Below are 14,649 nucleotides of genomic sequence, written 5' to 3' on the forward strand. Positions count from 1 at the left end.
TCACTTTGTTTTTACTTGTATTTGCCATTGGCTGAAAATAAAAGTTTTAAAAAAGCAATATAATGCATTATATAAATTATTGTTTTTATGATGTATAAAGTGCTGTGGACTGTTTTATAACATGTGTTGATGTACGTGTACATGCGAGCGCCCGTTCGTGCGTGTTTGTGTATTAAAGGAATTGTAAAGGCAAAATAAAGCTGCTTAGAATCTTGTAAAGAGTAGAATCAGTTTGAATCTCGTCCATTTGCGTTTCTGTTCATGTGAAAAAAATTCGAATGTTTTATATCATTGGATTTTATAGGGATATTATTTTCTCTTACGGGGAGATCGTAGACTATATTTGTTTGGAACGTGTTGCTCCACAGCATTTACTTATTTTACTTATTATCCTGGTTCTATTATGTTTCCTGTAGCTACAACTGAAGAAAATACTATACAAAGCGAAAGATTCTTACACAAGGTGGTAATAGGTGAAGGTTCTCTATGCAAAGACTTGAAGGCGCTGTAGTTATGAAGGAGTGTAAAATATTGTCCCAGGACATGGGAAAATCAAGGGCAAACAACTCGTCTCGGTAATTATAAAGCAGAACTTGTTTTTCCCCTGGGTAGTAGTTATAAAGAAGAGGCAAAGATACCCTGGAGTACCGGGGTAACGTAATCAAAGCAGTATCTTCTTCCTAACTACTGAAACCAGAGAAAGGAGGACAAGGGATGGTCGGTCTAGTCAAATGTTGTGATGAAGTGGTCGTGGTGGTGGCTACGGCAACTGCGGTTTAATTCAGACTCGTGTCAGAGGTCACGGATGTGCCACGCTGTTGTTGCGTCAGTTCTTCACAGGTGACACAAAACCGTCAGTTCAAAGGTCAGGCCAGTGCGGGGGAACTAAGGGGAATCTCCAGCCTCTCTCCTCCTCCTCCTCCTACTCGAGTTCGTGACGTCTTCCGGTGGGTGACCATGTTCGGGACCAGCATCCGTCTGTAGGTACTGTCACTTGTGTAGCGCCTCTCTTCTAACAACAAAGCAGACAAAGCGCTTTACATACATTTACATACACACAACAAACACACCATTCTCTTCTCCGATCTGTGACCGCAATGTTGTGTGATGCACCCCGAGAAAACCATGAACTGTTTCAAACGTGTGTCATCTCAGTTGAAAAAAAATCCTCTGAGCTAAGGCGATGACCTATAATCCTAAAGTAAACGTACGAGCACGAACCTAGAAACAGATCCTTGAGCCATAAATCCCGAGACCGCGAAACTTGTTTCCACAAGTAACGAAACCCTCTTATCACTGACTCTTGGCTTAGAGCCGTCTGTGGAGGTCAAAACGACACTCTGCAAAGTGAATTAAGTATTTACCTCCTGTTTGTGGGGCAGAAAAAATACATTTATGAGTCAACAATGTTCTTGCCGGCGGTGTTCACTGGATGACTCCAGCAACCCTGCGCACGTTCATGCACGCACACAAAAATTCCAGTCCAAGATTTTCTCGACTCCATGAACCGACATCGTCCCCTCTCCCGGTGATATGAGAGGTCGGGTGTCGGGGGGCACTGAGTGTAGGTAACAGAGTGCACCTCTGATGTACTCCCCTAAGTTTATAACACTAGCTGGCTAAGACATCTTTGTATGCGGGTTGTTTGAGTTCCTAAACTAAAAAATATATTGGACCCCTTCTCCATTCCAAAATGCATGACGGAAATATTGAGATCATCTCTGGACGCCCGTTGACCAGTTGCTCTCATTCCCCATCCAATGACTCTACATGATGAATGGGAGGAGTCTTTAGTCGCTAAAGGGGACTCCCTACCTGGTGATTCTTCACATGGCCACCACCATTTCTGTCGATTGTGTCTCTAAGTGTCAGCGGCTGTTGTGGTTAATAAGAGTGTGTCATGTGGCCCAACACCTCCGTCTTCAACACTCCGGATGTACATCCTGCCTTGTGAACACGGAGACGGGGGATTGTTTGTTGGAATTTGACCCCAGGACAGAGCTCATAACATGGTTCTTTATATAGTGGTGAACCTGTCACTGGACACAAGGGTTACCACTGTGGGCAACAATCCCACCTCTTGCTGCCCTGAAATAAGAACTAGTATATGTCTGACAGTCTTAAATACTGCAAGAATGTGACATCTGAAATAAGTTTAAAAATGTGTGTAACGTGCTTGAAATATTTTAACAGCTTAAAGTTACAAATACAGTGCCAGAGCTAATGTCCAGAGGTATTCGGAAGACTTTACAATATGATGACGGGACGTGAAGCCAGTTTCTGTTGTCAAGTAGTCAAACCCCAATAATGAGTGAGTGTGAGAGGGAAGCTGTAAACAGAAGTCAACAAGGAAGCAAAAGCTGCAGGATGCTGTATTTAGAGCTGACTACGATGGGAGGATGCCGTGAGCTTTAGTCTTGCAACTGTTTTGCAATCAGTTGTGCGAACGTTTCTTGGCTTTCTTCGGCTTCTCCTCTTTGACCTTTGACCTTTTCGTCATCTCATTTCTGTCTTCGGCTATATTTCCATAATTTGAATAAGAACTCTGTCTGTTCCTATCCATTCATGTATATAAATATATGTGTGCTACGTTATCTAGGTATTAATGTTACGTCATATGTGATTTCTTGTTGCGTCTTTTTTATTTTTGTCTTATTAGTCACCAGTCCTGCTGCTTCTTCTTCCGTATTTTCGCATGCTGTTCAGCGTTCGTGTCTTGTTCTTGTCTCCAGTGCAGATCATGCGCTATAAAAAGTCAGGAGTTGACGACGACGACGACGACGACGACGATAATGATGACGACGACGATGATGATCTGGTTATCACGCCACACAAATGTTGGGCGAGTGATCAAAACTAAAGGCAACACCAGAAGGAGAATGTGTTCTATCACAAAGAGAGACATGAGGCGAGATAGTGAGATACGACTGTATATCATGGTAACTGTCGTCACAGATCTTCTCTTGATGTTTGTTGATGCGACCTTGCTCTGGTTACTGCCGTTGTACAGCGATAATTTAAAGGGATTTATTTTTCAAGGAATGCTAAATTATTTTCCGCAACATTAACTGCGAACAAAAAAATCTTAGCCAAGTGTACTATACTTTTTCAGGGTTCAATGAACAGGCTGTGTCCCCTTGTCGTCCTTGAAAAATAATTCCGCAGACTATGACAAAATACCCAGGGTAGGCAAAAGCGTGGGCGGCTTATGTTTTAGTGTCGCGTGACGATATTCATTTCAAGGTCGTGGCGGTTATTTTCTAGGTTGTTTATCTGTTGCACCGTAAGGCGGTTTGTCTTTGTGCGGTTTGTAAGTCCTTATTTCTTTTTATTTTCGTGCAGAATTTCAATGAGACACCTGCTGACGTCGACACTAGCATTTCTTAACTGTTTTATTCCAACTACTTGCAGGCCCATCTTCCTGCGAATCTATTCTCATTTTATCTTTCCGAATTTTAATTGAATGTCGCTTCGGAACAGTTAACAGTTAACAGTGGTACAGTTAAATTCACTGATCTAACTGAAAGGTGAGAAAACGCTTTAAAAAAATAATATGATGATAAAGAAGTAACATTTTTTTCTCCAGGGACTGTAGTTATGAAGAGAGGGGCAAGTCATTACCCTGGCCCAACAGGGGGGACGCAAGGAAAAGCGTCTTGTTTCCAAAGTTATAAAGCGGTGTCCAGACTCCGCAGATGTTTTGCCCTTAGGACCGTTTTTATAAAGAGGTGGCAAAGATGTCCTGGTGTAAACAAACATGAAGTAGTTTCTGGGCATGTGAGGGTCTGGGCGTCGCATTGTAACTGCGGAAACTAGACACTTTTCCTTCAGTTCCCCATCTGCATCCGGGGAAGAGACTTACTACGGCCTCTGGTCTTTTAATTAATTTTTGTGCACTTGTAACGAGCAGCATTACACCCGAGGTAAGTCGCACTCTCTGTGGTGGCAGTCATTGTAAGCTGAGCAACCTGGAGATACCTGATGTCAGTCATGTCAGACTTGCCTGTACTGCACGAAAAGCTTGCTGTGACAGCTCGACATCAACACTTTCTGAAGCACTGCCATGTGTAGATCTAAAATCTAAGTAATGGCAAGATGGCGCAGATGTGACAGTAGAAATAAAGTGGACCAGGAAAATACGAAGCAACTATCGTAACAAATGACACAAAACTTCACGCAAATCAACGGGCAAATATGAAAGTGAGGGAGAGAAGTCATCTTGTAGCCTGTTGGGAAGGGACATCACTCTCCCCTTTGTCCCTTTATTGCAGGCGAATCGAATAGCAATGTGCTTGATGTGAATTTGGCTTTAGATTCTGACTTCCCAAGCCTTCTCACTTTCTCTCCACCATCCACTGCCACCCGCCCCAGGTAACCAGAGCCAACTATCGCCCTTGACACCTGAAAGACGTCGGGACCACTCCTACTGTCGAATCCTGTTTTCATCAATGTTGCTATACGTACTGGTGTGAGAAACTGGATGTTTACCAAACATGTTCCTTCGGCTGGGACTTTGATGTTGATAACGCCAGTGACACTTGAAACTGGTGCAGCATCCTTGTGTGCAGCTGTCAGAAGCAACTTCTCGTGAGCACCAGGCTGCTGACTTGTTCTGATGGAAAGCGGATCTTCAGTCCTTTGTTTTCATGAAGCAACAGGACATTTTCCACCAAAAGTACAGTCAGCCCTCTAACCCCTTTATGAAGACCAATCCCGTTGAATGATAGTTCCCGCACCACCTCTTGCGACGGAAATCGAGTGGTAGGTTGGATCAACGACCGGGACAACCACGACTTTCATACAGTCTATGAGGTGTCTCTAAGTATTGCAGCACGTGACCTGGCCTGATGGCGAGCCCTCGTGCTGCGTCCTTAGGTCACCATGACGACAGGTACTAGCTGGGTTGGTTGGCTTGCTCTGTGTCCGGCTACTGCCAGTTAAGGGAATGATGATTGATTGATGATTATTATTTAAGGAGTCTATGACGTGTTGCTATGTAGGTTTAAAAATGTTCGCTGCTCCGATCCAGGACGTAGGATTAATCATGAATGTACGCACACGCTCTCTAAAGTTACTCATGCTTTACAATTTTGCTGAGTTTTTTTTTTTAATTAAACACTTGTTTACCTTTCTTATTGATTTGTACAGTTAATTTGATCCTTTTCCTCTCTCCAACACTGACAAGCTCAACTGCACCCATACCAGCAATAATAATGTTATAGCACTGTATCCCACCCAAATGAAGGCACGCCACGCCTTACAAAATGTATACCTATACAAACCATCTAAAAAAATGTTCCATGACCCCCTCCTTTCCACCACTCTACCCTCACCCTCCACACACAGGTTGCTGTCACGATTACAAACACGCAGTCGAAGCGACAAACTCTTGCTGCTACCTCCCTCTGCTGTGGCCGTGTGCATGGCAGGACACGTAGCAATCATGCTGACGTCATATTTTCCAGTTGATCACGTGATATGCAAAGCTACCATTATGAGTTTATAGCTTGCAGGGTTGCATATTACGTGGCGCCGAGGTCCGTCTTCGTCGTTTGCTGAATAATTAGTCATGGATCTCGAAAGAGACAAGAATAAAAATTGACCTCTCCTCCATTGACATTTTCTTAACGAACCCTCCTTATTGCGTCACAAGCATTTCAGTAAGAGGTGGCACATTCTAATTTGCTTCCTTGCTCTGTTTGCTTTGATGCTTATTTCATCCTTGTTTGCCTCTGCTCTAATTTAGTCGTTTCACACATCCGTTACTCAGGTCCGAGCTCCCTGTGTTACTAACGGTGGTCACTTCAATATGGCGTCACCGGTCAGTTGGTGTGTCAAGTGTCGTCGGCACAATGCAGTCCAATATCTATGCATATAAGTGTGGAGAGGTCATAATTTAAGATTTTCCCGTTTGCTGGTCATCGTGAATTACGAATGTATTTTAAATATTCGTTTGCTCTGGGCGTGTACTTTTATTGTGTTTTGATGTCTTGACTATAAATACATCTTAGTCTCACCGATAGATCACCAGTTCCAAAGTAACCCATCTGGCTTTTTTTTGTAGCTGATGCAGCTCGGGAGATATAGTATGTGGCTATCAAAATCGTCGACTTTAAGTTTTATATGAGCTTGCAATGATGTGTACATTGACCGAACCAGAGATCTGTTGACATGCGCACTTGCTGGTGTTAATGGAATAATAAGAACGAGAATATCCACACTCAAGGCAATGATGTATTATTAGTAGTAGCATAATATGAGGATGTAGGTGTTTTTGTAACTGTGGATAGATATGTGTGCGGGGGTGGGGTTGGGGGGGGGTTGTTCCTTGATAGGTGTTTGTGCGGATGTGTGTCTGTTTGTTGGTGTGTGTGTGTGTAGGTAGGTGTGCACATGAATGTGCATTCCTTGTGCTTTGTGTCTCCGTATGTGTGTGTGTACGCGCGCCTGTTGGGTGTTTGAGAGTCGTAGGAGTGTGTGGGTGGAGTGGTAAATGAGTACGTCAGTGTGGGCAGGTATACATATGATTTTGTATGGTTTGGGATCGGAGTGAGACTGTGGGACGTTGTCTTGATGACTTTGTAAATGCCATGCGGTGCGACCACGACTCTACACTCTTGCACGAACTCTCTGGATGTGATTTTTTTTAAGTCAAACAAAACAAAAAAAAATTCCTCCCTCCCCTCGTGAACCGTGAACCATCGTCTGTTTCTTCTCTTCAGTTTTTCCACATTTCCTGAAATGTCGCCGGCTGAAAAACCGCGAGCTCTATAATTAATTCCTTCGACGTTCCTGCCCACGTACCTGCCAACAATCTTATTGTCTCTCTTCTTATGCCCTTGAATACATCTCACAACGAGCACCCTACATGCAGCACTTGAAGGACTAAAGCTGGGTCTTTTTTTTTTTCATTTGTTTTGAGAAGACTTGAAAAGACGCATTACCAAATACCCGCCAGCGCGTGGGTAGGTGATGATGCCATGTCTTCTGGATGCCTGTCATGCCGATCTACTGAACGAACCTCTTGTGTCCGGACGCCTTTGACACACAAAAGACAGTTAATGACGGTAAGATAATACTTCAGAGATATCGCTGATTAAGAAGACCCGTATAACATGACGGCGACAATATCAGACTTAAAAAGCAAAATTAGTCTTTGAAGTTTGAAAGGTACGATACGACAAGGGCGATTGTGCCATATAGACAGATTTAAAAACCTAAACACTGATTAATTTTTTCGTTAATGACGGTAAGACAACACTTAAGAGATATCGCTGATTAAGAAGACCTGTATAACATGACTCAGCTAACATTATCTGATTTCAACAAACAAAATTAGTCTTTGATGTTTGAAAGGTACGATACGACAAGGGCGATTGTGTCATTTAGACAGATTTAAAAGCCTAAACACTGATTAATTTTTTGCGTTCATTCAGTGAGCCTCAGCTTTTCTTTGCTATCTCGTTGGTATCATCTCTTTGATATTCGGTTCTACAGAGGTGGCGAGTATGTGAACAATGTGTCTGATAAATAAATCAAATGTCTAACGAAATCCGGGCTCCCTTCACACCCGCGAACCCGGGTACACCTCCCACCCCACCTATCCCACCCTGTCTACCCGCCTCGTCAGGTCTGCGAGTAAGGGTAAGGGGTCCCTCTCATCTCTAAGCCCTCTACAACCCCTCCCGGCCACGTCTCACCCTTACTCCCACCGACCCTCTTCAAAGTGAATTCCAAAATCTGTGTCTCATCTACACCAAGGATAAACTTCCTGTTGTAAGTGATTAGTGGTATATGTCCTCGTTGTTTATTTATTGGTTTCGGTTTTGGAACAATTATCAATCCACCCACATGTGAGGGGAAGCCACCGCAAAGTATTTTTATAATTTTTTTATTGTTTATCCCTTCTCGCGAAAAGGTTCCAGGTCTTCGGTTTCAAATGTTCACTCTCGTGTCATTTATTATACATACTCCTGTGATTAAAGCCAGCCATGTGGAACCGCGGTCATGCTTGAGTACGCAGCGGCAGAATCTAGAGCATCGCTCATTCATGTTTGTACTTGCTGTTTGCATGACTAGTCACTCATGAATGGACAGAAAAAATCCTTGTTATTTACTATGTGTGGCTGGACAGCGAAGCTCGTTTTTAAAGTTTTAGCAGCACCACCTCTAATAAGCAAACAGAAAAAACGACTGCATAGAAGTCTAAAACACATCAAACTTTGAATCACTTTAATTGTCTTTTATCTGTCATTCTTTATTTCATTTATTCATGTGTGTGTGCGTGTGCGCGCTCGTGAGTGCGTGGTTCTGCCTTTCCTTCTCTCTTTTTTTCTCTGCTTCTTTCCTCTTTCTTCCTCTCTTTTTCTATATCCCCCTCTCCTTCTCACACCTTTATCTCTTCAATGAATAAAAAAAAAGAATGACAGATAAAGACACGGACCCAGTCGTGGAATCAGGTTCACAAAAAAGTCGCTGAGTGTTAAGTGGGTGGATGGGAAGTTGAACTCGAAGCTAATCATTAAACTGTAAAAACGTTTGTCGTGCAGAGCACCTGACTGCAGGTAAACCTGCTTCACGAAGGCTTTTGTGGTTGATAACAGATATCAATGACGAAGGCTATAACCTGATGAGCTCGCACAAACAAGTAAAATGCGTGCGGGGGTGGGTGACATACCCGAACCGTGAATAACGGGCCGCTTGGTGACAAGAGTGTACGCAGCTCGTTAAAGTAAGCGCGAGTTGGAATGCAAGTGTAAAGGTCACTGGAAAATCCCGCTTGGAGTTTCGGTCCGCAAATAGAGTGAGGCTGGGGTATACTCAGTTATAATGTACATACCACCACCTGCCGGACATAGACCCTATCCATCCTCCATCACCTCCTTCCTTCCTCTAGTTCTGCTATCCAAAATATTCTTCCACCCACACTTCTTAATCTTAAAATATCTCCTAAAATAGGGGCTGTAAAAACACAAGCATTAACGTTCGTGTTATTGTAAGTAAATTCCCTCCAAAATGTTAATCAGTAGATGCAGGTTTTCCGAAAGAATGTGAGGAGGTGGGTATAGTCTTGTGTCTACGAACGTTTGCGGTCTTCTGAGAGAATTGTCCATTCTTTGCGTTGTATGACATCGAGATTAAAAATAAAATATGGCTAATACTGACAGTGTTTTCCCGATTTTCTTTCGTGCCTATAAAACCGAGCTTCGGACTTCATCAATCGCCATTCGCTGAACCTGCACATCTGTTGCTACCCGAGTGTTGCAGCCCGCAAGGTTCGGTAGTCCAGCAGATAATAGAGGGAAATAACAACATAATATCAGCCTCTACTTAACGGTGGTCTCTACGGCCTGAAACCAGTAAATCTGCGAGCCACCTTCTTTGTTAATACTGTCTGCTGAGCATCGCTTTCTGCAGCATACAATCAACAAGTGCGAGGTGGAAAAGAATTTTTTTAAAAAGAGTTTCAGTCGCACTTTTACTCGTTTATTCTTTGTTTTCGCGTTTAATTTTCTTGAAGTGTAAACGAGTGTAGAATCAAGTTTCGCAAGTTCCACGAATCACTCCGACTCTCGTTCGACCTCCGTTCTTCGAGGATGTTTGCATCTGCAGCTGCTCTTTGCCTGCTTCTGGCTCTGGCTGCCTACGTTACAGCGCATGCGCGCCAACCGGTAAGTATTTGTATTTCCCTTTAATGTTACCGCTGCTTTTTTTTTTTTTTAAACAAGCTTTTGGACATAAGCGTGAAGTGTATGTGCAAGAAAGAAATTAGTATTGAAGGGCATGCGTTTGGAAAGAAAAATATGATTATGGAGAAGAAAGGGGAATTAACGTGGATAAAGCTTTATGTAGGGGACTTAAATGAGAATGCTACTTACTACTGCATCGAGAGGGTGGGCATCACATTAATTTTTTTATGGAGGGAGTTGTTTGAGAAAAGGATATTAAAGCGGTTAAATAAGATCCGTAAATTTCTAGGTGGCATAAACAAGAGAAAAAGGAAAGTGTGGACGTTTGCGGCAGAACATGTTGATGTCAGTCATGCATCGTCTCTGTACTCCATGTTGTTTTAGTAATGAGTGGGTGGAAAGTTGTTTATTTTACACTTTTGATGTCAGATACCAGAATACTTATTACACTACGCATTGAACTCCTTTATATACAATGCACTGGAAATAAGGAAAAGCTATAGCAACATTACTTGAAGTCTTTTTATCGCGGGATGCATTATATTCAATATAAAAATGCTGGTTATTATAAGTTGATTACAAGTTGTGTGGAGACTAATGATTTGATAAATATAAGTATTTGTGCCTCTGCATATACATGATTATATGGTGTCTAATAGCTTGATGCCTATGTGTTAGCACTTGCTTGTATACATAGTCGCATGAGTGAAAGACTAGCAGTGAGCGTGCTAAATATGCATTATATATAGTATGTATTATTATGGTGCATCCTCTGTGAAACTTGGTCAGGGGCCTACATCATCAAAGAATGTCGTATCGTATCGCATCTCTCCCCTATTTCTCTCTAAGTCTCTCCCTCATTCGTCCCTGTGTCTCCTCTTTCCTGTCTCTCACCCAGAATCAAGTAAGTATTGTTTGAGTTTAACACCTTCACAGTCTTGTGATCATCACCCTACCTCTTTTACAGGTAACCCAGAAAACGTGCGGTGGCGTTGTCTTGAGCGAAAACCAGATCTGCTGTCAGAAAAGGTTTTGAACATCCCAGACGGAAACTACAGATGCTGCGTTTTGAATAAACGGCAACGAAATCACCGTCTACAATCGCAAACAGCAGTACTGCAGCCCTGATGGGAAATTAAAAACTTGCCTTCCAGAATTTATTTACCCACAAAGGAAGTCAAGGAACAGCCAAGGAATGCGATTGTCTGCCGAGGCATTATTTATCACAATGTGTCCACAAGTGACTTCGAGTAAGTGGTTGTTTTACATCAAAACAGTTTCACAGTCCAAGGCTTTATGTTTAACCTCTTTACTACAAAATATTTTTTGCTTGTAGTATTTTTCATTAGCTGTTAAAACACCTTTACTTCATTTGAAGCAGGGTGACATGACCTTCTGAAAGTGCGTAATGTTAGGAGGAGGAGGAGGAGAGGAGGAGGAGGAGGAGGATCAATGAATAGTTTTGAAAAAGCGTTTCCCCCGTTTGAAGCACAGTGTAAGAAGAACTAGACATTTCACCTAAAATAAATATTTTTCATTGAAGCACAAGCTATCACTTCTAAAACTGTGTTTTTGATTTTTTCTTTCAATTAGCGCAAATCGTTTCAGGGGTTAGCTGTTTGACATGCTCTCAATCACGGAGCTAATTAACTGTCAAAACACTCTTTTGCTTACCTACAAATTTTCACCATTTTAGATCAGTCTGTAGAAGTCATATTCTTTCTCTGTTTTCTATCTGCTAAAAAGGCGAGGTTTTGCTCGGAAAAGAAATAGGCGCGCTCTCTTAGACTGGATATGGTATTGAAGTGGTTCCTTTGTTGTCCCCTAACCGACAGCTCAACTATCAACAGAGTGGCCCACTGTTCTTTCACTTGTCCACAGCAGTAAGATAGCAGTTTTTTCTCCTTCTTTTCAGATGTTGTGGTGAATTACTTTTCCACAAAAACGACGAGAACAATCATTGTAAAGGGTTCTGTGGTAACAAGACCTACAACACTGACAATCAGATGTGCTGTGAAGATAAGATTTCCGACAGCCCTGATCCAGACATGAAATGCTGCAAGGATGTCCTCATTAACACAGATACACATGACTGCTGCAACAGCAGTGTACCAGTCCACAAGTAAGCATCTTCTTGTTTGTGAAGATCACCTGTCGTGTACACCTTAAATTAAATAAGCTTGCTTCTGAAAAGGTAGGCCGAACGCTCTAAATTTTGTTGGGAAAATGTAATACCTGAGATTGATTATGGGCCATTAAAACTTGCATAATGTAACAACTGTGTTCATTTTCTGTCAGGAAGGATGGCTTTTTCTGCTGCGCAGAAGTCAATGTCTACCACAATGCCACTATGACCTGCGACGAGATCTCAGGAAAGGTCCATCTCAGGCCGTCGTTTTTCAACATGTTTTTCAACCCCGCTGACTTATGCACGCTGGAAGCAGGATGGCGACCACTCACTTTTAATGGTGAGCATGTCCTTAAAGACTTAGTAGGGTGCATTTATTTTTCTAATGCCAGTGCGGATACTGTTTCGCAAAGTCTCGGTAAATACAATCCTTCTGTTCGCGAGATACAAACATCCATCTAGACCTTTAACATGGCTTCTGAGGAGTTTAATATGCTCAGCAGTTTTCTTTTATAACATTGAGTATGTTTGTTATCTGTCATTTCATTAAAAAGAAAAATCTTGTTTGTGACTCTTTCTGGTTTTGTTTAGGGTTTTTTTAATTAAGGTTTTTATTTACAGTTACATTTATTGCTGTCACTGCAGCCGTCTTTGATCGTTTCAGATTTTCTTGGCATCACCATCACAGGTATGGTAGATTCGTGTAACATCAAGAGCAGGAGAAGGGAACTTATCATACCCCTGTCGCCGTTCTCAGTCACTTCAAATGGCCTGCCGGTGAACCTGGAAGGTGACGAGAACGTTTTTAAGGTTCGTGTGCGCTTTAACAAAAAATGCCACGATCGTATATCCGCTCTCATGAGCTCCCTGAAGAAAAAAGCCCTCGTCGTCCATACAACAAACACATCGTTTCTATCAAAGAGAAAACCTGAACTACTCATCCAGCGAGGGGAAAAAAGCTTTGTATCTCTGCGCGAAGCAAAGCTGGACATCGTTCAGGCACAGTCAATCTTGTTATCTATGAAGAGGAGCTAATTTAGAGACAGTTTAAAGGAATGGTTGTTTATTTATTTCTAAAAGATCACTTACTATCAGTGTCAATGGGCCTCTTCACTTTACTCGGCACACGGATTAGCTTTGTATCAAGCATGCAAGTTAATTTATTTTAAAAATTTAACAACGCTTCAACGGAAATGTTCGCCGAGACACTTGTTTTATAATCAAAGGAAGTGCATGCACTTGTTTTTTTTTACCTGCCAAAGTCGTGCATGTTGATTATATTTCTAGAAAGATCTATTTTCCTCCTCCAACTTCCTCACTTATTTTTCTTACTTTCTTTCCTTTTTGAATTTGTTTGCTGTAAGTATAAACAGCGTGGACCTGTGGAAATAACTTACAGCTCGACCAGGTCACAGGCGAGTGTGTAAAATACACACATCCGGGTAACACACGTTGTTCATCACGAACCTGTCACGTAAACTGTTAATCACAAACACTTTATCATACCTATTGCTCACAAACACTATAGATGTTACAAGAATGTTTGAACACCACAGTATTACACATATCAAAACAGCCAGATGATCACGTGGTACAAATCACAAGCTGCACGGATCACAGGAATGCAGCAATTATTTCTCCACATCATGTGCTGAGCTTTGTTGTACAAAGACTTTTTGTGAACAACACGTTTGTAGCAGCAAAACTGGTAGCAAGCGGATCACGTACTGCGAGTCACGTAAGCTGCGCCAAGGACGTAAACTTTTCAGGACGTAGGAGACTACGTCTCTTTTCACATTTTGATGATTTTGTGATGTGAAATGTTGCTAATGTTTAATTACTTATTTCTTTGTGTTGTTTTAACTATTTTTATTGTTTATTGGTTTGAAATGCTCCTTACATTTCGATTACTTTGTCGCGGATTGGTTTGATTATTGTTTGCTGAAACATAACTGCATCAGACACACTGAAGAAACTTTCTTTCACTCACAAAACTGCGTGTTAAGAAAACTACCCCCCATGTCCCTCGGAGAAGGGTTTCCACTGAACTGTACTCATGGACAGACCCTGCCTGGCTTTACTTGGAAACTCCTAAGATGATGCTGTCTCCGTATTTGTGCTGCCATTGTAATTTCGTACTTTCGTAATCCCTTAATTCACTGTAATTTCGTAAAGTGTCATCGTTTCATGATTGATTTATTTCAACCGCTTTAAGTCTCTCAAAGCCAAGGACGTAGGTGTCAGTATGTTCATGTTATTTGCTCATTTCTATGTCATAATGGAGAGGTAAGATGGCTGCATGGTAGCTTCAGCAAATTCTCTGTCAAACAATTTGAGAGCAGTGTTTCTCTAGGCTCTGACACATCACACTCTGAGCACTTTTCACGTTCGGGATTGCTATTTTCATCCAAATGCAGGTTTCATCTGTTTGTTTATCTGTAACATGCAGTATATACGTGCGATCCTCTCAGGAAATATTTCGACTGCAACGCAGATGTGCCTTGTTGTTAATTTTCTGTGTAGTGGAGTGAAATGCTTATGTACTTCGTTCACTGGGTTATTGTTACTCACACCACATACCGCGCTTGACCATTGCCATGGCTGAAGATGAGAGTGAAGCAGGAAGTGGCAACACGGAAGATGACAGCCAGGCTGTAGGGCTAAGGTTAGATCTTCATTGCATCATCCTAATGCTATCTCTCGAGAGCCCCTGTAGAGGGCAGGACTGTCCTGACCTGGTTTCTATGGAAGAGTGTCATTGGTGGATGCTTTGTTGTTTCCTGAGGCCCGCATTCCTTCCTACATGATGTTCCATTGTTGTCATGACTGTTT

The 14,649-nt window shown here is 42.1% G+C and overlaps 1 protein-coding gene across 1 annotated transcript; it reads left to right on the forward strand.

Moving 5' to 3' along the window:
* The first annotated feature begins 10,783 nt into the window (after positions 1–10,783).
* On the forward strand, positions 10,784–13,278 carry LOC112571078. Its single transcript, XM_025249888.1, has 4 exons — positions 10,784–10,939; positions 11,605–11,811; positions 11,988–12,157; positions 12,482–13,278. The coding sequence occupies exons 2-4, from the start codon at positions 11,696–11,698 to the stop codon at positions 12,850–12,852; spliced, it is 657 nt and encodes a 218-aa protein (XP_025105673.1). The 5' UTR covers positions 10,784–10,939; positions 11,605–11,695; the 3' UTR covers positions 12,853–13,278.
* Positions 13,279–14,649: the final 1,371 nt, after the last annotated feature.

This window comes from Pomacea canaliculata, linkage group LG8, assembly GCF_003073045.1.
Source record: "Pomacea canaliculata isolate SZHN2017 linkage group LG8, ASM307304v1, whole genome shotgun sequence".
In the NCBI taxonomy this organism is placed as follows: Eukaryota; Metazoa; Mollusca; class Gastropoda; order Architaenioglossa; family Ampullariidae; genus Pomacea; species Pomacea canaliculata.

Coding starts and splice junctions, on each gene's coding strand:
- LOC112571078 (XM_025249888.1), top strand. CDS start 11,696: ATGTGCTGTGAAGATAAGATTTCCGACAGCCCTGATCCAGACATGAAA. Junction 11,812..11,987: donor AGCAGTGTACCAGTCCACAA/GTAAGCATCTTC, acceptor ATTTTCTGTCAG/GAAGGATGGCTTTTTCTGCT. Junction 12,158..12,481: donor GCGACCACTCACTTTTAATG/GTGAGCATGTCC, acceptor TGATCGTTTCAG/ATTTTCTTGGCATCACCATC.